Below are 17,187 nucleotides of genomic sequence, written 5' to 3'. Positions count from 1 at the left end.
AATCTAAAAATAAATATAAACATAATTTTCACATATATTATTATAATATTATACTAAAAATATATAATAAATTTTTTAAAACATTTAAATTAATATTATGCCATACCCTATTTATTCCAAGAATGTATTTAGACATACTGTTATACGGTAAGTTAATAATGACTCGAAAGTTAATAATAATAATAATATATGATACAAATAAACACTATTGCAATAATTAAGTATTATTAATTTAATAAACGTTTTCAAGAGAAATTAATTCAAACTAGATATCAAATAGTATAATAAATTAATACAATAGGAATTTAAGTTTATCATAAAATATATATACCTAAGCAAGCTAACAGAATAATTTCACTCAAAATTTAATTCAAATTTAACACAATCATTAAATTTACTTACTTAATGACGAACTACAGTCGACACCAACTGTACAGTAGACTCAGTAGAGTAGTTATCTACTTTTCCCCAGTTTATACTCAAATACGCTTGTTTTAGAAAAAAAATAATATAATATGTAAATAATATTTATATTTATAAATTAATAATCACTAGTCGCTAACAATATTAAATTGAAAATGAAAATTAAAGACATTGGTTATAATTTATCATGTAATTATTGAAATGGTTAATTTGTTTTATCAAAAAAAAAAAAAAAAAAATCATTAATAACAAAAACAAAGATACTAAAAAAAAAATATTTGAAAATCATTAAAATAAATTTTTAAAGTATTAGAACACATATTCTACCCTTTCACTCGATTATTCAAAAACGTATTCAAAGTACAAAATCATTTATTCTTTACAAAACTGCATGCATATACAATGTATATAAAGATTATACTATCGTTTTAAAATTTCACAGATATTATTTTTTTATAGTTTAGTTTCAAATTTAAAGGTGGCCTAGTTAAAATGTTGATCTTTATTTTTAAGAACCACCCTAATATACATGCATAGATCTATAAATTAATTTATGTCTCAGTATACTGTACTATTTATTTAACTTACTTGGTTTAAGTCTTTTTTTACTTTTTTGCTTTCAAACTTTCAATTACATTGTATAATTTTGTGTTTTTATTTATATATTTCAAACGATTTTAACTGAAGTACCTATATGGCTAAATGTATTTATGATGCATAAAGATTACTTATAATTTTTAATTTTCTAAAAAAAATTCTAGTTTGTTCAAATTTGGTAATATCTTGTCTGTTATTTTATATCAACTGAATTGAAAATAACTGTTCAAAAACTATCGAAATAGCCTGAGAACTGTCTTATATGGGAAAAAAGCATCCCTCGTAAAGTACAATATTATATTACGTTATTTTCTTACAATCGAATTTTAAATTCTAAAAACTAAATATACGTTCAAAATTTACTAAGATTGGCACCGTTTTTATACATGAAATAAACCACTCTCGTTTATACTATAATATACTAATGATATACTCGTACTTATACGTCATAAAATACGACGTGTAGATAATAAGCGAAACTTGTACACACTTGAACGGTACCAGCAACTCATTCGTGCGCGTAACTCGCATGTTATAAACGTTATGATAGATTGCCAAAAATTAAAACAAAAAATCCAACTGCATCGTTTGCCGTCTGTGGATTTCTAGTCGTTTGCCGCGTCGTTGGTGGACGAGAGATGTCAGCGGATGACCAAGAGCAGCACATGCAACAAGGGCAAGGCGTTGCACATATCGCAGTGGATCAAGGGCGAACTCGGTGGTGGCGTGTTCGACGGAGGCAGTTGTGGCCCCGGTGGAGGCGGCAGCGGTGGCGGTAGTGGCAACGATGACGATGACTTGGAGCTGTGGTCTGCAGAACAAATGAACGCAAAACGAGCAGAGATCGAACGTCGGTTGTCGTCGGCGGCGGCGGCCAGGGACGGTGTGGAGGCAATCATCGAATACGCGACTGCAGCAGAGACCGTGTCGGTGGTCAGCAGTCCGGACGATAGTCAAGTACGTATTTTGATCATATAACGACATTTTTTAATATCAATAATCTCGTATTTATTACTGTATGGTCGTTCGGACAACAAAATCGAAAAGTAGTTTTAAAAGTACGTTCGGATCTTGATGATTTGCAAATCTAATTGCGCGGACCAATGTTGAATACTTGAATGTAGTGATTGGAACTGAAATTGAAACCGGTAAATTAAATAGCGATTATCATTCGTCGTTTTCCAATAAACGAATCGGTATACATTATCTGAAAGACGTTTACTATTTTTTATTCATTTTTAAAAACAAATTCAGAACCAAACCTTAAAATATTATTTTTTATAAAACAGTAACCTAAATCCCAACAGTCTGATAAATATTCCGATCCCTGATTCAATTTTGAGTCTAGGAATTTTATTGGTTACTATAACGATTGTCTTAGATATTGTCATCCACGGTCTATAGATTTTTTATTTATTTTTTTTTTTATATCTCCTTTATCATAAAATGTACAAGTGTACTAAACGCAATTATTTTTCCGGGAATTGTTTTTATTTTTCGAACTCTATGTGAAAGCGGATTACTGTTCAAAATTATGCGACCAAACTTAACGCGATATGACGTCTATAAGCGTTTACTAACGTTCTTATTGTTTCGTTTTACGTTTGTACTCAGAGAACGGTTATACCGGAAAACGTGTGCGACAAGTGTCAGAAGAAGTGCGACGTTAACGGAAACCAGCAGTCCGACGCTTTCCTCGACATGGATCCCGACAACAAGTGGAAACCGTCCACGGTTTCCGTGTTCACAGACCTCAGCCCTTGTGAACCTTTCGGCCACATAAATAATCTCAACAACAATTACGTGAACAACAATATCGGAAATGATAACGATAACGAGGACGACGACGACGACGATGATGACGACGACGACGGACTCGAACCAGATAGACCGTACGCTTTACTAGCATCGTCACCGCTGCAACGTAATGCACATCAACTTTATCAGCAGCAGCAACAACAACAACAACAAATTCGAATGCACCCACGGTTTTCGTCGATGTGCAGCTTGGATAGAACTGGCACGAATCGTGACCATTCAACGGATAGTCTAGACAGAGTGGAGTACTGTTCGACTACTGATTATCGGTAATATCATTGTACATAATCGTCTATACCTAATAACTAATCATAAAGAGCTTAATCGGCAAAAGCTGTGAATTATAACGATATCAACAATTAAGTTAACTTTTGATGTTTTGGTTGAGTTAGATTGTATATTATGCTATCTTACAAACGTACAGCACAAGAAATTTGAGTCCAGTAAAATATATCTTATATTATTCGCTTTAAAATATTATTAAATGAGAAAATTAACTTATTAGCAGGTATGAAGGTAACATTTTTATGTGTCTATAATATTCAAACATTTGCTTTTTTACGATATTTTAATTTTCAAACAAGTTATTGGCATCTTAAAATTGTAATATTTTATATATCTACTCACAACTCACTTGCTTAAAAATTAAATTATTGTTAAAAACCATTGGTGCAAATACAGATAATATTCTTAACTTTAAATTAGATTATAAATCGATATTATAATCTAATATTAGAATTGATTCAGCCATACGCAAAATTTCTTGACATTAATAAGATTATTATAATTTTATAAATAATTATTGATGTAAGAATATAAAAATTACGAAACGATTCTTTATTGATTTAATTTATTCTTCATAAATGGAGTAAAATTACTTTATAATAACCAAAAAAGTATTTTAAGCATATTATAATTTCGTATAATATGTACCGCTAGTCAAATTTTATAACGTGTTAAAATATGATTTCACCAGCTATCCTTTTACACTTTATTAGTGTACGTAAATTATACGTATCACCATTATTTAAAATTTGTTATAAATTCATTTTATAGTTATGTATTATATTTTTATTAAACTTTTATAATTTTTGTTGGTTTTGTTTTTTACTATAGGTGGCCCGAAGACTTTTGTCCTGTTACACCAAATTCTTGTTTACCAACCGACGAAGACTATAACTACGATGCATCGAGCGAAGAATTTTGGGGAACGCCGAATAGTAGTACTACTTCGCCGCTATCCATTGAAGTAAGCAAAATGTTGTAAGCATGCTTAAGCCGCTGAGCTAAGACTTTTATGCATTATTCAACAGATTAATTATTATTGAAATGCTTAATTCCATGAGAACTTTCGTAGGTAACTCTACACTCGATACACGATTAAGACACTTAAATTATTTTTGTTCGCTGGTTTAATTTTTCTGGTATGTCATTAATCATAACATAATAGTATAATAAAATTATATTAATGGGTAATAATATAGTAAATTGTATATAATTTTTTTTTTAATTACATAAGTATGATACGCGGCGCATAGAATAGGCAATTCAACTACAACACTATCGTTGGTCGTTAATCATATTTTTTTTAATCTTACTCACCAACAACTTGGCATCCAAAAACCACTTTACTATTAATGCGCATTTATAAAATTATATGCGTGGCTTTACATAGAACATTTTTAAATTTTAAGGGTTAACGTGTATGTTTAAAATTTTAAATATCCATTATAAAAATGTAAAAATGTATAATGAGATACAGCTGATAATAAAAAAAAGGTTTCTTTTGACTTGACAAAAAATTTGTTGATCATGTCTTGAGAGCAAAATAGGGTAGGGTCCAGTTTAACCGTCATAGGTAATCGACTGATAACTAGTAAGTCGTTAAGTAGATGAAAGACGAAAAGACATAATATTGCAAGTGAAAACATCTTTGAAAATGTATCAAATATTATTTCTATGCCTCTAAATTAATTAAATTCAAACTTATGGCTTATATCCGGAATTATTCTCTTAGCCATTTAATTTTTCTTAGAATTTCATACTGCACGCATTAGTATATTTATGTTCAAAATAAACATTATATCTATAACAATATAACACTTAAAAATAATAACTTCAGATTTGGTTTGTGAATCTTTGAATATTAACATTATTTACTCATTACCAATCAAGGTGAATTACCACGATGAACAGCAAAATGAAGCACTCCTTTTACCTTCAGTTATATCATCCTCTACGCCTAAAAAGAGACCAGCTCGACTAGAACCACTAATAGAAGAAATTGAGTCGTCGGACAATACTCCATCTTATGAATACAAAGAGGTAAAATATAATATAAATAAATAAAGGACTTGTATTTTATAACATATGTGGTGATTCACTATTCTTACTCACGTCTACTATTTTTTCCTTTAATATTCAATTTATTCAAGTTCTGATTTTTGCAATTTTTAAACCAAAAAAAAAAAAAAAACATTAATTATATTTTAAAATTGTTAAAATTTTGTTTTTAATACTCTAGGAGTGTGTGTAAAACCGTCATTTTTATTATAAACTATCAAGTAGGTAATTTTTTTGAAAATGTTGATATATCTAATTCAAATTTTGAACTATTAGTTTCTTGGATTATTTAAATTTTGTTTATACTAAGAGCAATAATTATTAAAAATAGTTAAAAAAAAAATATAACAACAAAATGTCATATTAGATATAATATTTATTATACTTGAACTATTTTTACAAATTATGAATTGATAAACGATGCTAAAATATTCAAATCTTTGTGGCCCCCGTTACATTATGTTATAAACGATATTGTTTTAATTATTGTGTGTTTTTATAAACAATGCACAGATCGTTTATGGAGAAGGTCAAACTCTATTGAAATTTAAAACCAGACCTGTGGCTGGGTCCAAAGACAAACATTCTGCAGAAAAATCGATCACTAAAAACTTGTAAGCAAACAGTTGTTATGTTTAAACCGCATGAAAAATAATCTAGTTTGTTGTCCACTTTGTGTGTTGAAAAGAAGTAGTAATTATGGTTTTGCGAATGCGACAGATTTAACATGTTATGGCGGACATCAGGAAGGAGCCGTTCGAAGAGGACTTGCAGCACCGAATCTAAAATGAGTGCAAATTTTATTCGGAAACGACGTGTGAGTACCTGTACAGTGCTTCACTTATTAATTATTATATTATTTTAACAATAAATCACTATGTTTATCTCAATAAAAAAAAAAAAATGGTAACATTTTTTTAAACATCTTTTTCTACATAATTTGAAGTAATGAGATACTAATATTAAAAAAAAAAAATCATTGGTACCTACATAAAATTATAATTTACTAAACCCCAATACGGTTGTGTACTCGTATTTATATTCTATGTATATAAAAGTTCCTAATGACATATTATTTTTACTTATACACAATATCTAAATATTTTGATATTTGTTTCAGGTTAAGTCCGAAAAGTCAAAACAGAACAAAGAAATTAAACTCAATTTAATTGAAAGTATATACTTATTACTCTTTGGTTAACTATACATCATATAATATTAACTTATATTATAGGTATTATAGATACCTCTTAATAGTTGTTGACCTTCGTAGATATTTTTTACTACTTACGTATCTATACTAAGCTTTGTCACTTTGATATATTGGTACATGGCTTGAAACCAAAACAAATATTTTCTTCTTTTTTTTTTTTGCAATTTGGAAAATTGTTATTTTATAAATATAATTTTCATGAATTTTTTATATAATTTCGATTTTGTTTCTGGAAGTTTAATATCATTCTAAATATTTTATTTAAAATATCAATTAATATATAAGTAATGTGGTATATCAATATAAAAAATATATTGAAATACCTATTAATTCAATGTCGTATCGATCCATCGATATTTAAAACCTATTTAAAAACTAGTGGCCTAAAGTCTCGCAATTTTGAATTAAATGCAATATAATATTTCAATACGATACATTTGTTTATTAAATACGATATAAGTTTTATACATACAAAGGTACTTAGGTTGTATTACATATATTTTAATCAAAATAACATTATCATATTATAACAATAATAATATATGGTTGTGCTATGCCAATAGACTGACTATTCTTTTTTTATAAAATTGTTTTCATCATATGTTATAACGGCAATGTCTTAACATTTTCCACGTTAGTTACGTCATTTTAAATTATTTTACTCAAAAAAACTACTTTATTTTTATATATAACGAATATACCTCGAGTACTTGAATCATTAATACTTCATTAAAATCCATCAACATATTTATCGTTGCGTTACAATCAGTGTTTGCTTGTTGTTTAGCTCTACGATATATTATTATATTATGTACTTAGTGAGGTTTCTTGATATTTATTATTAGGTAATAATTTGACAATATAGAAGTACAAATGGTATGCGGGATTTACGTATGTACATTTTGGTTAAAATTCTTAACCTCATTGTTATTATTATTGCTTTACAAATATATATTTAAATTATAAGATATTATTTAATAAATAAAAAATGTTATACCTAAATAAAATGAGTGATGTGATACAAGAAATACACTTCATTCATTTTTTGGGTTAATTATTTAAACTTGAACAATTTTGTGAATAAGTACCATCTAACATTTTAACAATCGCTAAAATTTTAACGAATTTGAAAGTAAGAATAACAACCAAAATGAGAGATTTTTAACATAATAACTTGGTCTAACTCGGATAATACGCAGAGAAATAAAAATGTACGTGTTTAATAAATGCGTTCAAAAATTAAATTTACAAATAGGCATGTGCCAGTATGATCTTATAGTCTGATGTAGTTACGAATAACGATCAGTTAAAATACGTATAAGTTTTTTTATTTAAAAGTGATGATTTTTTCAAAGACTGTTATTTATTTAATATACCTTACAGAAGTTTAAAAAACTGATACCTACTAACTCTTATTTCAAACAATGAAAATTTTTTTTTAATGTTATTCGCTCGTAAACGTTAACTATGACTAAAGTCTCAATATAAATACTTCAATTACATATATTCGATTTTCTTGATGTCCTTTTACAATTTTCTACTTTCTTTGTTACAAACATCTATTAAGACGTCCAATTTAAACCGTCTTTAGTTTTAAATCATTTGATGACTAGTTGCATGTTATAAATTTAAAATAGTACGAAAATGAGCGATATCACGACATTAACAATAATATAAATTATATAATAATGGTTGAATATCAAACTAAAAAGTTAAACTTAACAGATAGAATGTACCTAAAAACATTGTAAACATTTTTATCTTTGATATTGCCTTAAGGATTTTTACTTTTAACTTAATTCTCATTAAAAAAAAATTATATAATTTAGGTAGGCAATGAATAATGTGTTATTCTATTAAAAATTATACATTTATTTCAAATGCTCAGCTATTTTATTCATAATAATTGAAATAATTTTTCATTTCTATAATTAAGTATACTATTATTACTTACTTATATAGTTTTTGATTCGTTGATTTGTAAAATATAAGTTTAATTATGAACTACTAATAGCTAAATAACATGTACTACTTATCTACATCTCTGAAAACGGACAAACTATTGCATTTATATTTTTATTTTAAGTGGACAAAATCTGATACAATGTATTGTTTATGTATGGAAATTGTTTTTATACATTTATTTGAATTTTTGGATAGGTAATTTATTGTAAACCTATCCAAGATAATTGTCAAAATGTTTTCAATAAAGTTAAAACTTTACAAAATGCAGTGAGTTATGTATTATGTAGTTATACAAAAATGAACAAACATCAATACTATGAAATCTTTACTCCTACATTTCTAACATATACACCTGTTAATTAATAATTCATATTATTTTTAAGAACCTTTTTTCATCTATTAAATACATTTATTTTTTATGTATTTATATAATAATATTCCGATTGTCAATAACAGTGATTCTCAACAGTCGGCTCGCTAAAAAAAAGGTACCGGTCTGTATTGTATTGAAAGAATTATAATATAACTAGTGTTTAAAGTTTAAACTGTAGGAGTATGTGAACACTTGATAAAATATTTTATCAGTACCTAATATTGCAGTTCATATTATACTATTATAGCAACAAGTTATTTCAAATGTCATTGATTAGTATGAAATAACAATATCAATTTTCAATTGCAACTGGGCATGTATAATAAAATGTATACATTAAAAAAAGTCAGTGATGGATATAACACTTTGAATCTTTTTTATCATATTTAAAAATTTATGAGGTAGACATAGCTGATATTGGTATTAATATTATCAAAATATATTTTTATCTAAAAGTATTTGCAATTATTCGATAATAAATTTGAAAATTATTATCCAGTTAACCAAGATTCACAGCCTCACAGGATGGATATATGTAAGTACAAAATCCATTTTTAACGAACTCACATTTATAAATGAAAACAATTTTTATTTGTGAGTAAAATAGCTTGAAAATCTATAAAAACTAAAAAAAAATAGAAAATAAAGACAATTTTTTTTATAATTTAAAATGTTTACAAAATTTGTCAAAAACATGAAAATTAAAAAATTATATTTTATTTAAAAATTCATTAAATATCTCAAACTTGAAAAATTAATACAAAGTTCTTAACATGTCATAACTTGTAAGTTTATCATTTAGAACTGAAGAAAAAAAAATTTTATAAAATCATATTCAATGAGTAATAATGTATTATAAATTTATAAATACTACATAATTATTAGAAAATAACAATAAAACTCTTCTATGAATTCACTCAGTATCTTCTCGTGTAGATATTAACACTTAATTTACAAAAAAAAATGGTTAGTAAGAGATGTTATATTTTTTAAACGATTTTTTTTTTCAATATATTTCTTAGTACAACCAATTAAATGTTTTTTATGAATTAATACTTCATAACTCATTTAAATGGCTTTTTTCCTCTATGTGTAACTATACAATCATTTAAATATTTTTTCTAAGTAGACGCTTGATCAAAAATATTGCATTTATATTATGGTCTCTCATTGTATCCTTATACACACTTTTAGGCTTGATAAAACAGAAAACCCTTTATTTATATCCTATTTAAATACACATGATGTTTAAACATATTTATATTATTCTTAATCATGCTATAAACAATGTGTCATTTACCATAAACAGTATAAACAGATATTAACATAGGTAATGACATAATATAAATAGCATAGGGACATATTATTCTAATATAGATACCGACAATATATGTTTTAGTGTGCGTGAGCTACTAATATAGATACGAGCCTGGAAAGCAAATTAATCTGAAGCAACAAAAAATGTTATTATTTTATGCCACTGCAGCCGTCCGTGAGAGACGAGTCCCATTGCTGTTATAAGTTCGGCAGGTGCACATGTGTTATGTGTATCGTAGGTACTATCATGTATGCGACGATCATACGTGAAGAAGCGAATAGCTATTACACGAATTTTAGTGAAGTAATATAATATGTCTGTATTAATATAATAAAGGTATTTACAACCATAAAAGTTGTATTATACTTCTCCTCACAATCGTTGGACATTCAACCTTTAAGGACTAAACAAGCTAGAGTACCTACCTAAAAATATCATATGAATCGCTAAGATTTTAAAAGAAAAGGATGCAGTGATAAACATATGCTAACACACCTAACCATACGCTGATAATATCAACTGAATTTAATTTTTGATGCGAGACATAATTTAGAGTATACAAGGGAAAGACGTTAGGTAATGTTTTAGCGTACTATGTTACTCAGTACCTACGAGTAATATGACAAAATGGTGCCCAACGAAGACTCGAAATCCATGGTCTAGGACAAAATTATTACTTGTAGTTTAAGTAAAGCCCTTTTGTTCATGCAAGTTCAAACTTTGAATATGGCTTTCCGTGTTCAATCTCGGATCAGCTGATATAATATGACATACATATCAACATCAATGACCACTTACTTATATACCTACAGGTACACTCATGATGTCTTGTGTAATTCAATATAATTTTTATAAATATTTTGTTATGCTGTACTAAACTATAGTTTTTTTAAAAAAACAGTATTGTACCATTTGTACCTACTATTGCAGTTCAAGAACAAAAAATGTGATTTACAATACCTACTTAAAACTTTGATACGAAATTGAAATTAAAATGTGGATGAGAACAATTATGATTACAGTGTCACCATTTAGTTCTAAGAAAGAGAATTTACAATATTCGTACACACTGTAATCCATAATTTTTAAGTGACACTTCTGATTATTCTGTTTCAACCATGGTTCCTAACCAAATGGTTCAGATTTAATGATATTAAGTCAGTATGTGATAAGAATTATTATCATTTCTCAGCGTGTTAACTTTTATTACTTTTAACTTCAATACTTAGTAGTTAATACTTAACTTATAACTTACTGTTCTAACTATTAATTATAATAATTATAATTATTATTGCTATTTGTTGGTCATCAACTATAAGTGAACAGTTATCTGTTTTCTATAGTGTCAAATAATTCAATAGGTATTTAAATGTTTTAATTATTAACTAATAACTACTTATCAGTTGTATATTTTATTATTTCAACAAAATAATATTAACTAAATACTTAGGTATTTTAGTTATGACTGCACATTGATTTGGTTATTTTTCAATTTTTGTATAAATGAATATATTATTTACAGTAGAATTTTCATTTATAGCAATAATCAATACAATTTTATTAAGATGTCCAGTCTAGTTAAACATTCAATAAACAATTTAAACAAAATATGGTGTTCAAACACTATGGTCGTACGAAGTTTAAAGTCCTGGACTGGTGGTAAAAAATATGTTGGATTCACATATTATCCTAGGTAAAGTATTAATTTGTTTTCATTATAAAATATTTCATTGATTTATTTATAAATGTTCTCAGGGAAGGTGAAGTAGATCCACCATATACTCCAACAAAATTATTCATGGTTCAAAGAGTTAAACGATATTTATATAATCCGTATTGGCAAAAAAAAATATTGACTGACATGGGCTTAGATCATAAAGTAATATATTCTTATAAAATTAGTCTTAAACAATTCAGATGCTTTATAATATATCACTGTCTGAAAGCATCATTATTACTGAATAGACTCGTCCACAATTTACTTCTTTACTCATTACTATATAGTAAATCAAAAAATATTAAGAGTCGAATAATAGTGTTTTGTTATCAGTATTATTATTATTATGATTAATAATTGTGATCAAAATATAATTCATAAATACATGTAGATATTATACAATTCAAAACATTCAAAAAAATATTTTTTTTTTTTTTTGTCAAATTAAAATTTCTTATTAATTTATAATGAAAATCAAATTTAAAAAAGATATTTTAATTTAGTTTTTTGTTTAACATAGAATTATTTTTCATTGTATTTTATCAAAATGCATAACAATTCTTTTTTATAGGGTAGTGATATAGCTATTGTAAAAAATACACCAGAGATGAATGCACGGTTATGGAAAGTGAAACATTTGATAAAAATAACACCAATACAAACACCTGATGGATTGCCAGAAAAAGAAGATTATTGGGGTACACATTTAGATACTGAGGGTGTGTTTAGGATTTCCAAAAAGTTATTACCTGATATTAAGCGATTAGAAGCTACCAAAGACTTTGAAAAATTGGACAAGCGAGTAGATAAAGATACAGTAGAAAAAAATTGTCGTAATAAGTGGTTGAATCCATGGTCAACTATTGTGTAATTTAAAATTATTATTGTTTTTTGTAGTAAAATAAAATATTTAAGTATAATGTATTTTCAACTATTTTTTATATAAATTTATAGTTCAATAAAAAATTATATAATAATGTTTATGAATGAAATAAACCTAATTTTATCAATATTGTTTCTAATTTTTTCTTTTAGTAATAGTTCTTAATATAATGGTGCTTATATTTTATTTTAACTCATGTTGATATGTTATACTAATATAAAATTTCCTGTTTTTAGATATAGCTCTTAAAATCATTTATTTTACAATTAGTATTATGGCAGGTTAATTTAATTGTTGGCGAAAACATTGTATTTATGAATATTTAATTAGTTGAATTATATATTTATTATTTGTACTATACAATATAATAGATATTAACTTTTGAGTTAATTAGTTAATAGCTAATACCACTTTACTATAAAATAGTATGAATATGAAATTCATAAAATAAATATATAATATATTCAAATAAATCTATATTATATAAAAATTACATTACTTATAGCATTGATTAAAGAATAGAAGTAAAAAATGAAATTTTATATGATTATAGTAAAATTTTCAATGTATGAAAAACACAATATTACAATATTCTTACATTTTTGAAACTTTTAGCTATAAAAATAAAAAATTGCAATATGGTAAATTAGTAATCACTAAGTTCTCTAGACTGTACTGCTCTAGCTCTAATAGTCAAATGACTCAAATGTTTGTGCCTTGGCCTTTGTGGTATATTGGTATTAAGACACGGTAAAGTGATGTTTAAGCCTTGATATTAACACGTTGACTGCGGCATTTGTTGAACTGAGCGACCCCCTTGTGCGAAACATTTTTTTTTTTTTTTTGAAAAGGTTTCTTTTATTCTACTTTACTTATATCAGTGCTTACTTTTACCAAAAGGCAATGTTTAACTTTTTTACTAAAAAAAACGACTGTCAGAGCGTAGTCAACGTCAGTATCATCGAATAGCATTTTTCTTGTATGCAGGTGTCGACATGTTTGGATTTTTATTGCTACGTCGACACGCCATTATGATAAATAACATGTTGACGAAAATTACAATCGGTTGAAATGCGTAACATAATTTATAAAAATATAATTAAAATGATTTTTTATTTATAAAGTAATATATTTATTAAATATATTATTTATTATTCATGGGGTACCAACCTAATATACAAGAATATACATAAAACAAGAATACATATATAGTTTATGATAAAGACATTGGCGCCAAAACTGAAAACATTATCATTTAACCTAAAACTACAAATCAAATAAATGAATTAATGAAATTTTATTGTAGACTATAGTGTACAACCGAAAAGTATAGTATTTCAACTTTTAATTATTTGGTTTAACTACTTCAACTACTTCAACCATTAAATCACAGAAATATAGAATAGATTCTGTGATTGAATTATTTGAGATGCAACTATACAAGTGAACTAATGAACAGTGATTAAAAGTACAAAGTGTCAAGTTTACAACAGCCATATAAATAACAAAATATTAGTTTAATAAAAATTATTTCTTAGAAAGAGGAGTTATGAAATTGTACTTAACGATTTATATCCATAAATTTGTAAAAAATTAATTATTGTAAAATACGTTTAACTTATTGAGGTAATAAAGATTATATCAACTTTTAACATCTATTATATGCACAATGATGAAATCAAAACCAAATCTTCCTTGGTAAGATGTTATATTTATCTTAAAGCTTATTTTACTTTTTAATATTCTGAACTTTTTATTTTTACTGTATTATATGATCACAGGGTAGAAAAATATCGACCAAATACTTTAGATGACTTGATTTCACATGAAGACATTATTAAAACAAGTAAAACTTGAAAAAACTAATTTTATGAATTTATCAAACAAATTAATAAATATTCTGTATATTTCTATAGTTGGTAAATTCATTAAAGAAGATCAGTTACCTCATCTATTATTTTATGGACCTCCAGGGACTGGAAAAACTAGTACAATATTAGCGTGTGCCAAGCAATTGTATACTCCAGCACAGTTTCGTTCAATGGTTTGTATAATATTGATAATATTTTGGTTGTAGTTATTGTTTATTTAATTAATCATTTATTATTTTTAATACTATAAGTTTAACAAAATAAACAATTTTAGTTGTAAGTTTTAAATTTTATTGGTGGAATATTTACTATTTACTTTTGAAAGGCGATGAACAAAAAATTTGTTTCTGTTTTGTATGTTTGAATTAAAATTTGATTCTTTAAAACATATTTAGTTGTTTATCAAATTAACAAAACATTACAACTTAAAAATCTAGTAAAATATTTTTGATTAATATTATCAATTTTATAACTGTTAAAAATAATGTTACCCATAATAATAATATCCAAGCTGGACAATGATTAATTATTATTAACGAAGATAAAAAGTTTATAAAAAGTACAAACTTATTTATGTATATTTATATAGTTGTATGTATACTTTATATTATATTAAGCTGATTATAGAACTTTTTAATCTTAAACGTTATTTTTTTTAAAACTTGTCTTATTATCAACTTACAACATAACAAGTTAAACTGTCGTTCTCTTAATGTTTTCTAAAAAAAAATTAAATGTATTTTTATTCCCTTGATATAACAACATTTTTTTAACCAAAGCTTTTGTGATAAATCAAATCTTTATTATTTTAAATCTTGTTATTACAAATTTTTAATAATATAAGATACATATCTGTTAGTGTATAACAATTACAAAAAGTATAGACTAAAAATAAATAGCTTTTTACTACAGAATTTATTTTTGCAATTATCATATTATGAGAACAAAAAAATAAAAACTCATGTCAATAAATATCAAAATTAAGTCTCCGTACTGTTTAAAGTTATTTACAAAAATATGATATCAACGAAATTGTGTTTTGTAATATTTTAAATTTTGACAATACCATTGAATAAGTAAAAATATGTATACATAATAAACAATGAATACTTATTAATTAATAATGAATCATGTATGTATTTAATTTTTACTATACTAATTATTTAATTTTGAATGTTTACATATTTTGAATATTTTGATATATTTGTTTATATATACCTATGTAAATCTGTATTATTAAATGAATATGTATTTTTAGTATGTTGATTCAAATTTTGAATTTTCTTTTAAATCTCAATAAGTATAATTATTAAAACTCACCATAGTTTAAAAGCAAATATGAAATGCTTATTTAATTTTTTTCTACAAAATGTGTAAAAAGATCTACATTTTTTAGGTTCTTGAGTTGAATGCTTCTGATGATAGAGGAATTAATGTTGTTCGAGGACAAGTTATGAACTTTGCATCTACTAGAACAATTTTCAAATCTGGTTTCAAATTAATTATTTTAGATGAAGCAGATGCTATGACTAATGATGCCCAAAATGCCCTCAGAAGAAGTATATTTACTTTAAAATATTAATAATATAATTAATTTAATAAAAATGTCATGATTATTATATTTACTTTTTAGTTATTGAAAAGTTTACTGACAATGTCCGTTTTTGCTTAATTTGCAATTACTTAAGCAAAATAATTCCAGCTCTACAGTCACGATGTACACGCTTTCGATTTGGTCCACTTGATTTTAAACAAATCATGCCTCGACTTGAATATGTTATTGAACAAGAAAAGTATAGTATTTTCACTATTTTTATTATATGTTTTTTCAAATATTTATCAAAAAATTTTTTTATAAATTATTTTGATTTAATTTTTAGAGTGAACGTTACGGAAGATGGTAAAAATGCACTAATAGATTTGGCACAAGGTGATATGCGAAAAGTTCTCAATATATTACAGAGTGCTGCTACAGCATTTCCAGAAGTAAGCGAAGATTCTGTCTATACATGTGTTGGTCATCCACTCAAAAGTGATATAATGAATATTTTGAAGTGGTTGTTAAATGATGACTTTTCTACTACTTTCAAAAGTAAATCTACATTACTGCTTAAATAGCTCAACAGATATGTAAAATAAATTGTATTTTGTCATAGAAATTCAAGAATTAAAAATTCAGAAAGGTTTGGCTTTACAAGACATAATTACAGAGTTGCATACTTTTTTATATAGATGTAAGTATTATTTACAATACATCTAAAAAATTTAATACTTATTTTGTATTTATAGTGTATATAAAAATAAGTAATGAAAATTAACTAATAATGATGTTTTTAAATTTTAGTGGATTTACCACCACATTCTCTCATTGAAATACTAACCGAAATGGCTGATATTGAAGTACGTCTGAATGGTGGAACAAGTGAAAAAATTCATCTAGGTAGTTTAATTAGTGCTTTCCATATGATAAGGTCAAAATTAAAACCTGCTGATGATTGAAAACAAACTGCACAATCAAGTATTTCTAATTAAAGTATTTTATTCTTAAGATAGAATTTTTGTTTTTATTCATAATTTGTATCATGATTATAAACATGTAAATATATCAAAAAATAAATAAATAAATCATAATTTATTATTATAATTTTTGTTCATATTATGTACAC

At 25.7% G+C, this 17,187-nt stretch overlaps 3 protein-coding genes across 5 annotated transcripts in view; all 3 read left to right on the top strand.

The window, feature by feature from the left end:
- Window positions 1-6,516, top strand: part of LOC112604377 — a 53,849-nt gene extending 47,333 nt beyond the window's left edge. Inside the window, exons 21-27 of one of the 3 annotated variants that reach the window (XM_025353389.1) lie at window positions 1,630-1,977; window positions 2,635-3,107; window positions 3,955-4,087; window positions 5,014-5,163; window positions 5,695-5,795; window positions 5,902-5,998; window positions 6,302-6,516. In XM_025353389.1, the coding sequence (XP_025209174.1) occupies window positions 1,630-1,977; window positions 2,635-3,107; window positions 3,955-4,087; window positions 5,014-5,163; window positions 5,695-5,795; window positions 5,902-5,998; window positions 6,302-6,382 (1,383 nt within the window). In that variant the 3' untranslated portion in view covers window positions 6,383-6,516. Of the gene's footprint in view, window positions 1-1,629; window positions 1,978-2,634; window positions 3,108-3,954; window positions 4,088-5,013; window positions 5,164-5,694; window positions 5,796-5,869; window positions 5,999-6,301 lie in introns of all 3 variants that reach the window. The other 2 variants (XM_025353390.1, XM_025353388.1) reach the window with 2 other exon arrangements.
- A 4,753-nt stretch (window positions 6,517-11,269) lies between these two features.
- Window positions 11,270-12,687, top strand: LOC112604331 (39S ribosomal protein L30, mitochondrial). Its single transcript, XM_025353307.1, has 4 exons — window positions 11,270-11,411; window positions 11,591-11,743; window positions 11,806-11,929; window positions 12,339-12,687. Exons 2-4 carry the CDS (start codon window positions 11,616-11,618, stop codon window positions 12,636-12,638), a joined length of 552 nt encoding a protein of 183 aa, XP_025209092.1. The 5' UTR covers window positions 11,270-11,411; window positions 11,591-11,615; the 3' UTR covers window positions 12,639-12,687.
- Window positions 12,688-13,936: 1,249 nt separating this feature from the next.
- LOC112604432 (replication factor C subunit 5) lies at window positions 13,937-17,117 on the top strand. The gene is made up of 8 exons (XM_025353479.1): window positions 13,937-14,348; window positions 14,432-14,496; window positions 14,567-14,694; window positions 15,918-16,080; window positions 16,155-16,314; window positions 16,402-16,613; window positions 16,678-16,755; window positions 16,866-17,117. Exons 1-8 carry the CDS (start codon window positions 14,320-14,322, stop codon window positions 17,018-17,020), a joined length of 990 nt encoding a protein of 329 aa, XP_025209264.1. The 5' UTR covers window positions 13,937-14,319; the 3' UTR covers window positions 17,021-17,117.
- Window positions 17,118-17,187: the final 70 nt, after the last annotated feature.

The sequence above is a fragment of the Melanaphis sacchari genome, unplaced genomic scaffold (assembly GCF_002803265.2).
Source record: "Melanaphis sacchari strain LSU unplaced genomic scaffold, SCAv2.0 Contig11_pilon_pilon, whole genome shotgun sequence".
NCBI lineage: Eukaryota > Metazoa > Arthropoda > Insecta > Hemiptera > Aphididae > Melanaphis > Melanaphis sacchari.
The sequence above is the reverse complement of the archived record's forward strand: the minus strand, read 5'-3'. Positions and strand labels throughout refer to the sequence as shown.

Excerpts from the sequence above, each read along its gene's own strand:
- LOC112604331 (XM_025353307.1), top strand. The coding sequence starts at position 11,616 with ATGTCCAGTCTAGTTAAACATTCAATAAACAATTTAAACAAAATATGG. Across the intron at positions 11,744-11,805 it reads GGATTCACATATTATCCTAG|GGAAGGTGAAGTAGATCCAC; the intron begins GTAAAGTATTAA and ends AAATGTTCTCAG. Across the intron at positions 11,930-12,338 it reads ACATGGGCTTAGATCATAAA|GGTAGTGATATAGCTATTGT; the intron begins GTAATATATTCT and ends TCTTTTTTATAG.
- LOC112604432 (XM_025353479.1), top strand. The coding sequence starts at position 14,320 with ATGATGAAATCAAAACCAAATCTTCCTTG. Across the intron at positions 14,349-14,431 it reads TCAAAACCAAATCTTCCTTG|GGTAGAAAAATATCGACCAA; the intron begins GTAAGATGTTAT and ends ATATGATCACAG. Across the intron at positions 16,614-16,677 it reads CTTTTCTACTACTTTCAAAA|AAATTCAAGAATTAAAAATT; the intron begins GTAAATCTACAT and ends ATTTTGTCATAG.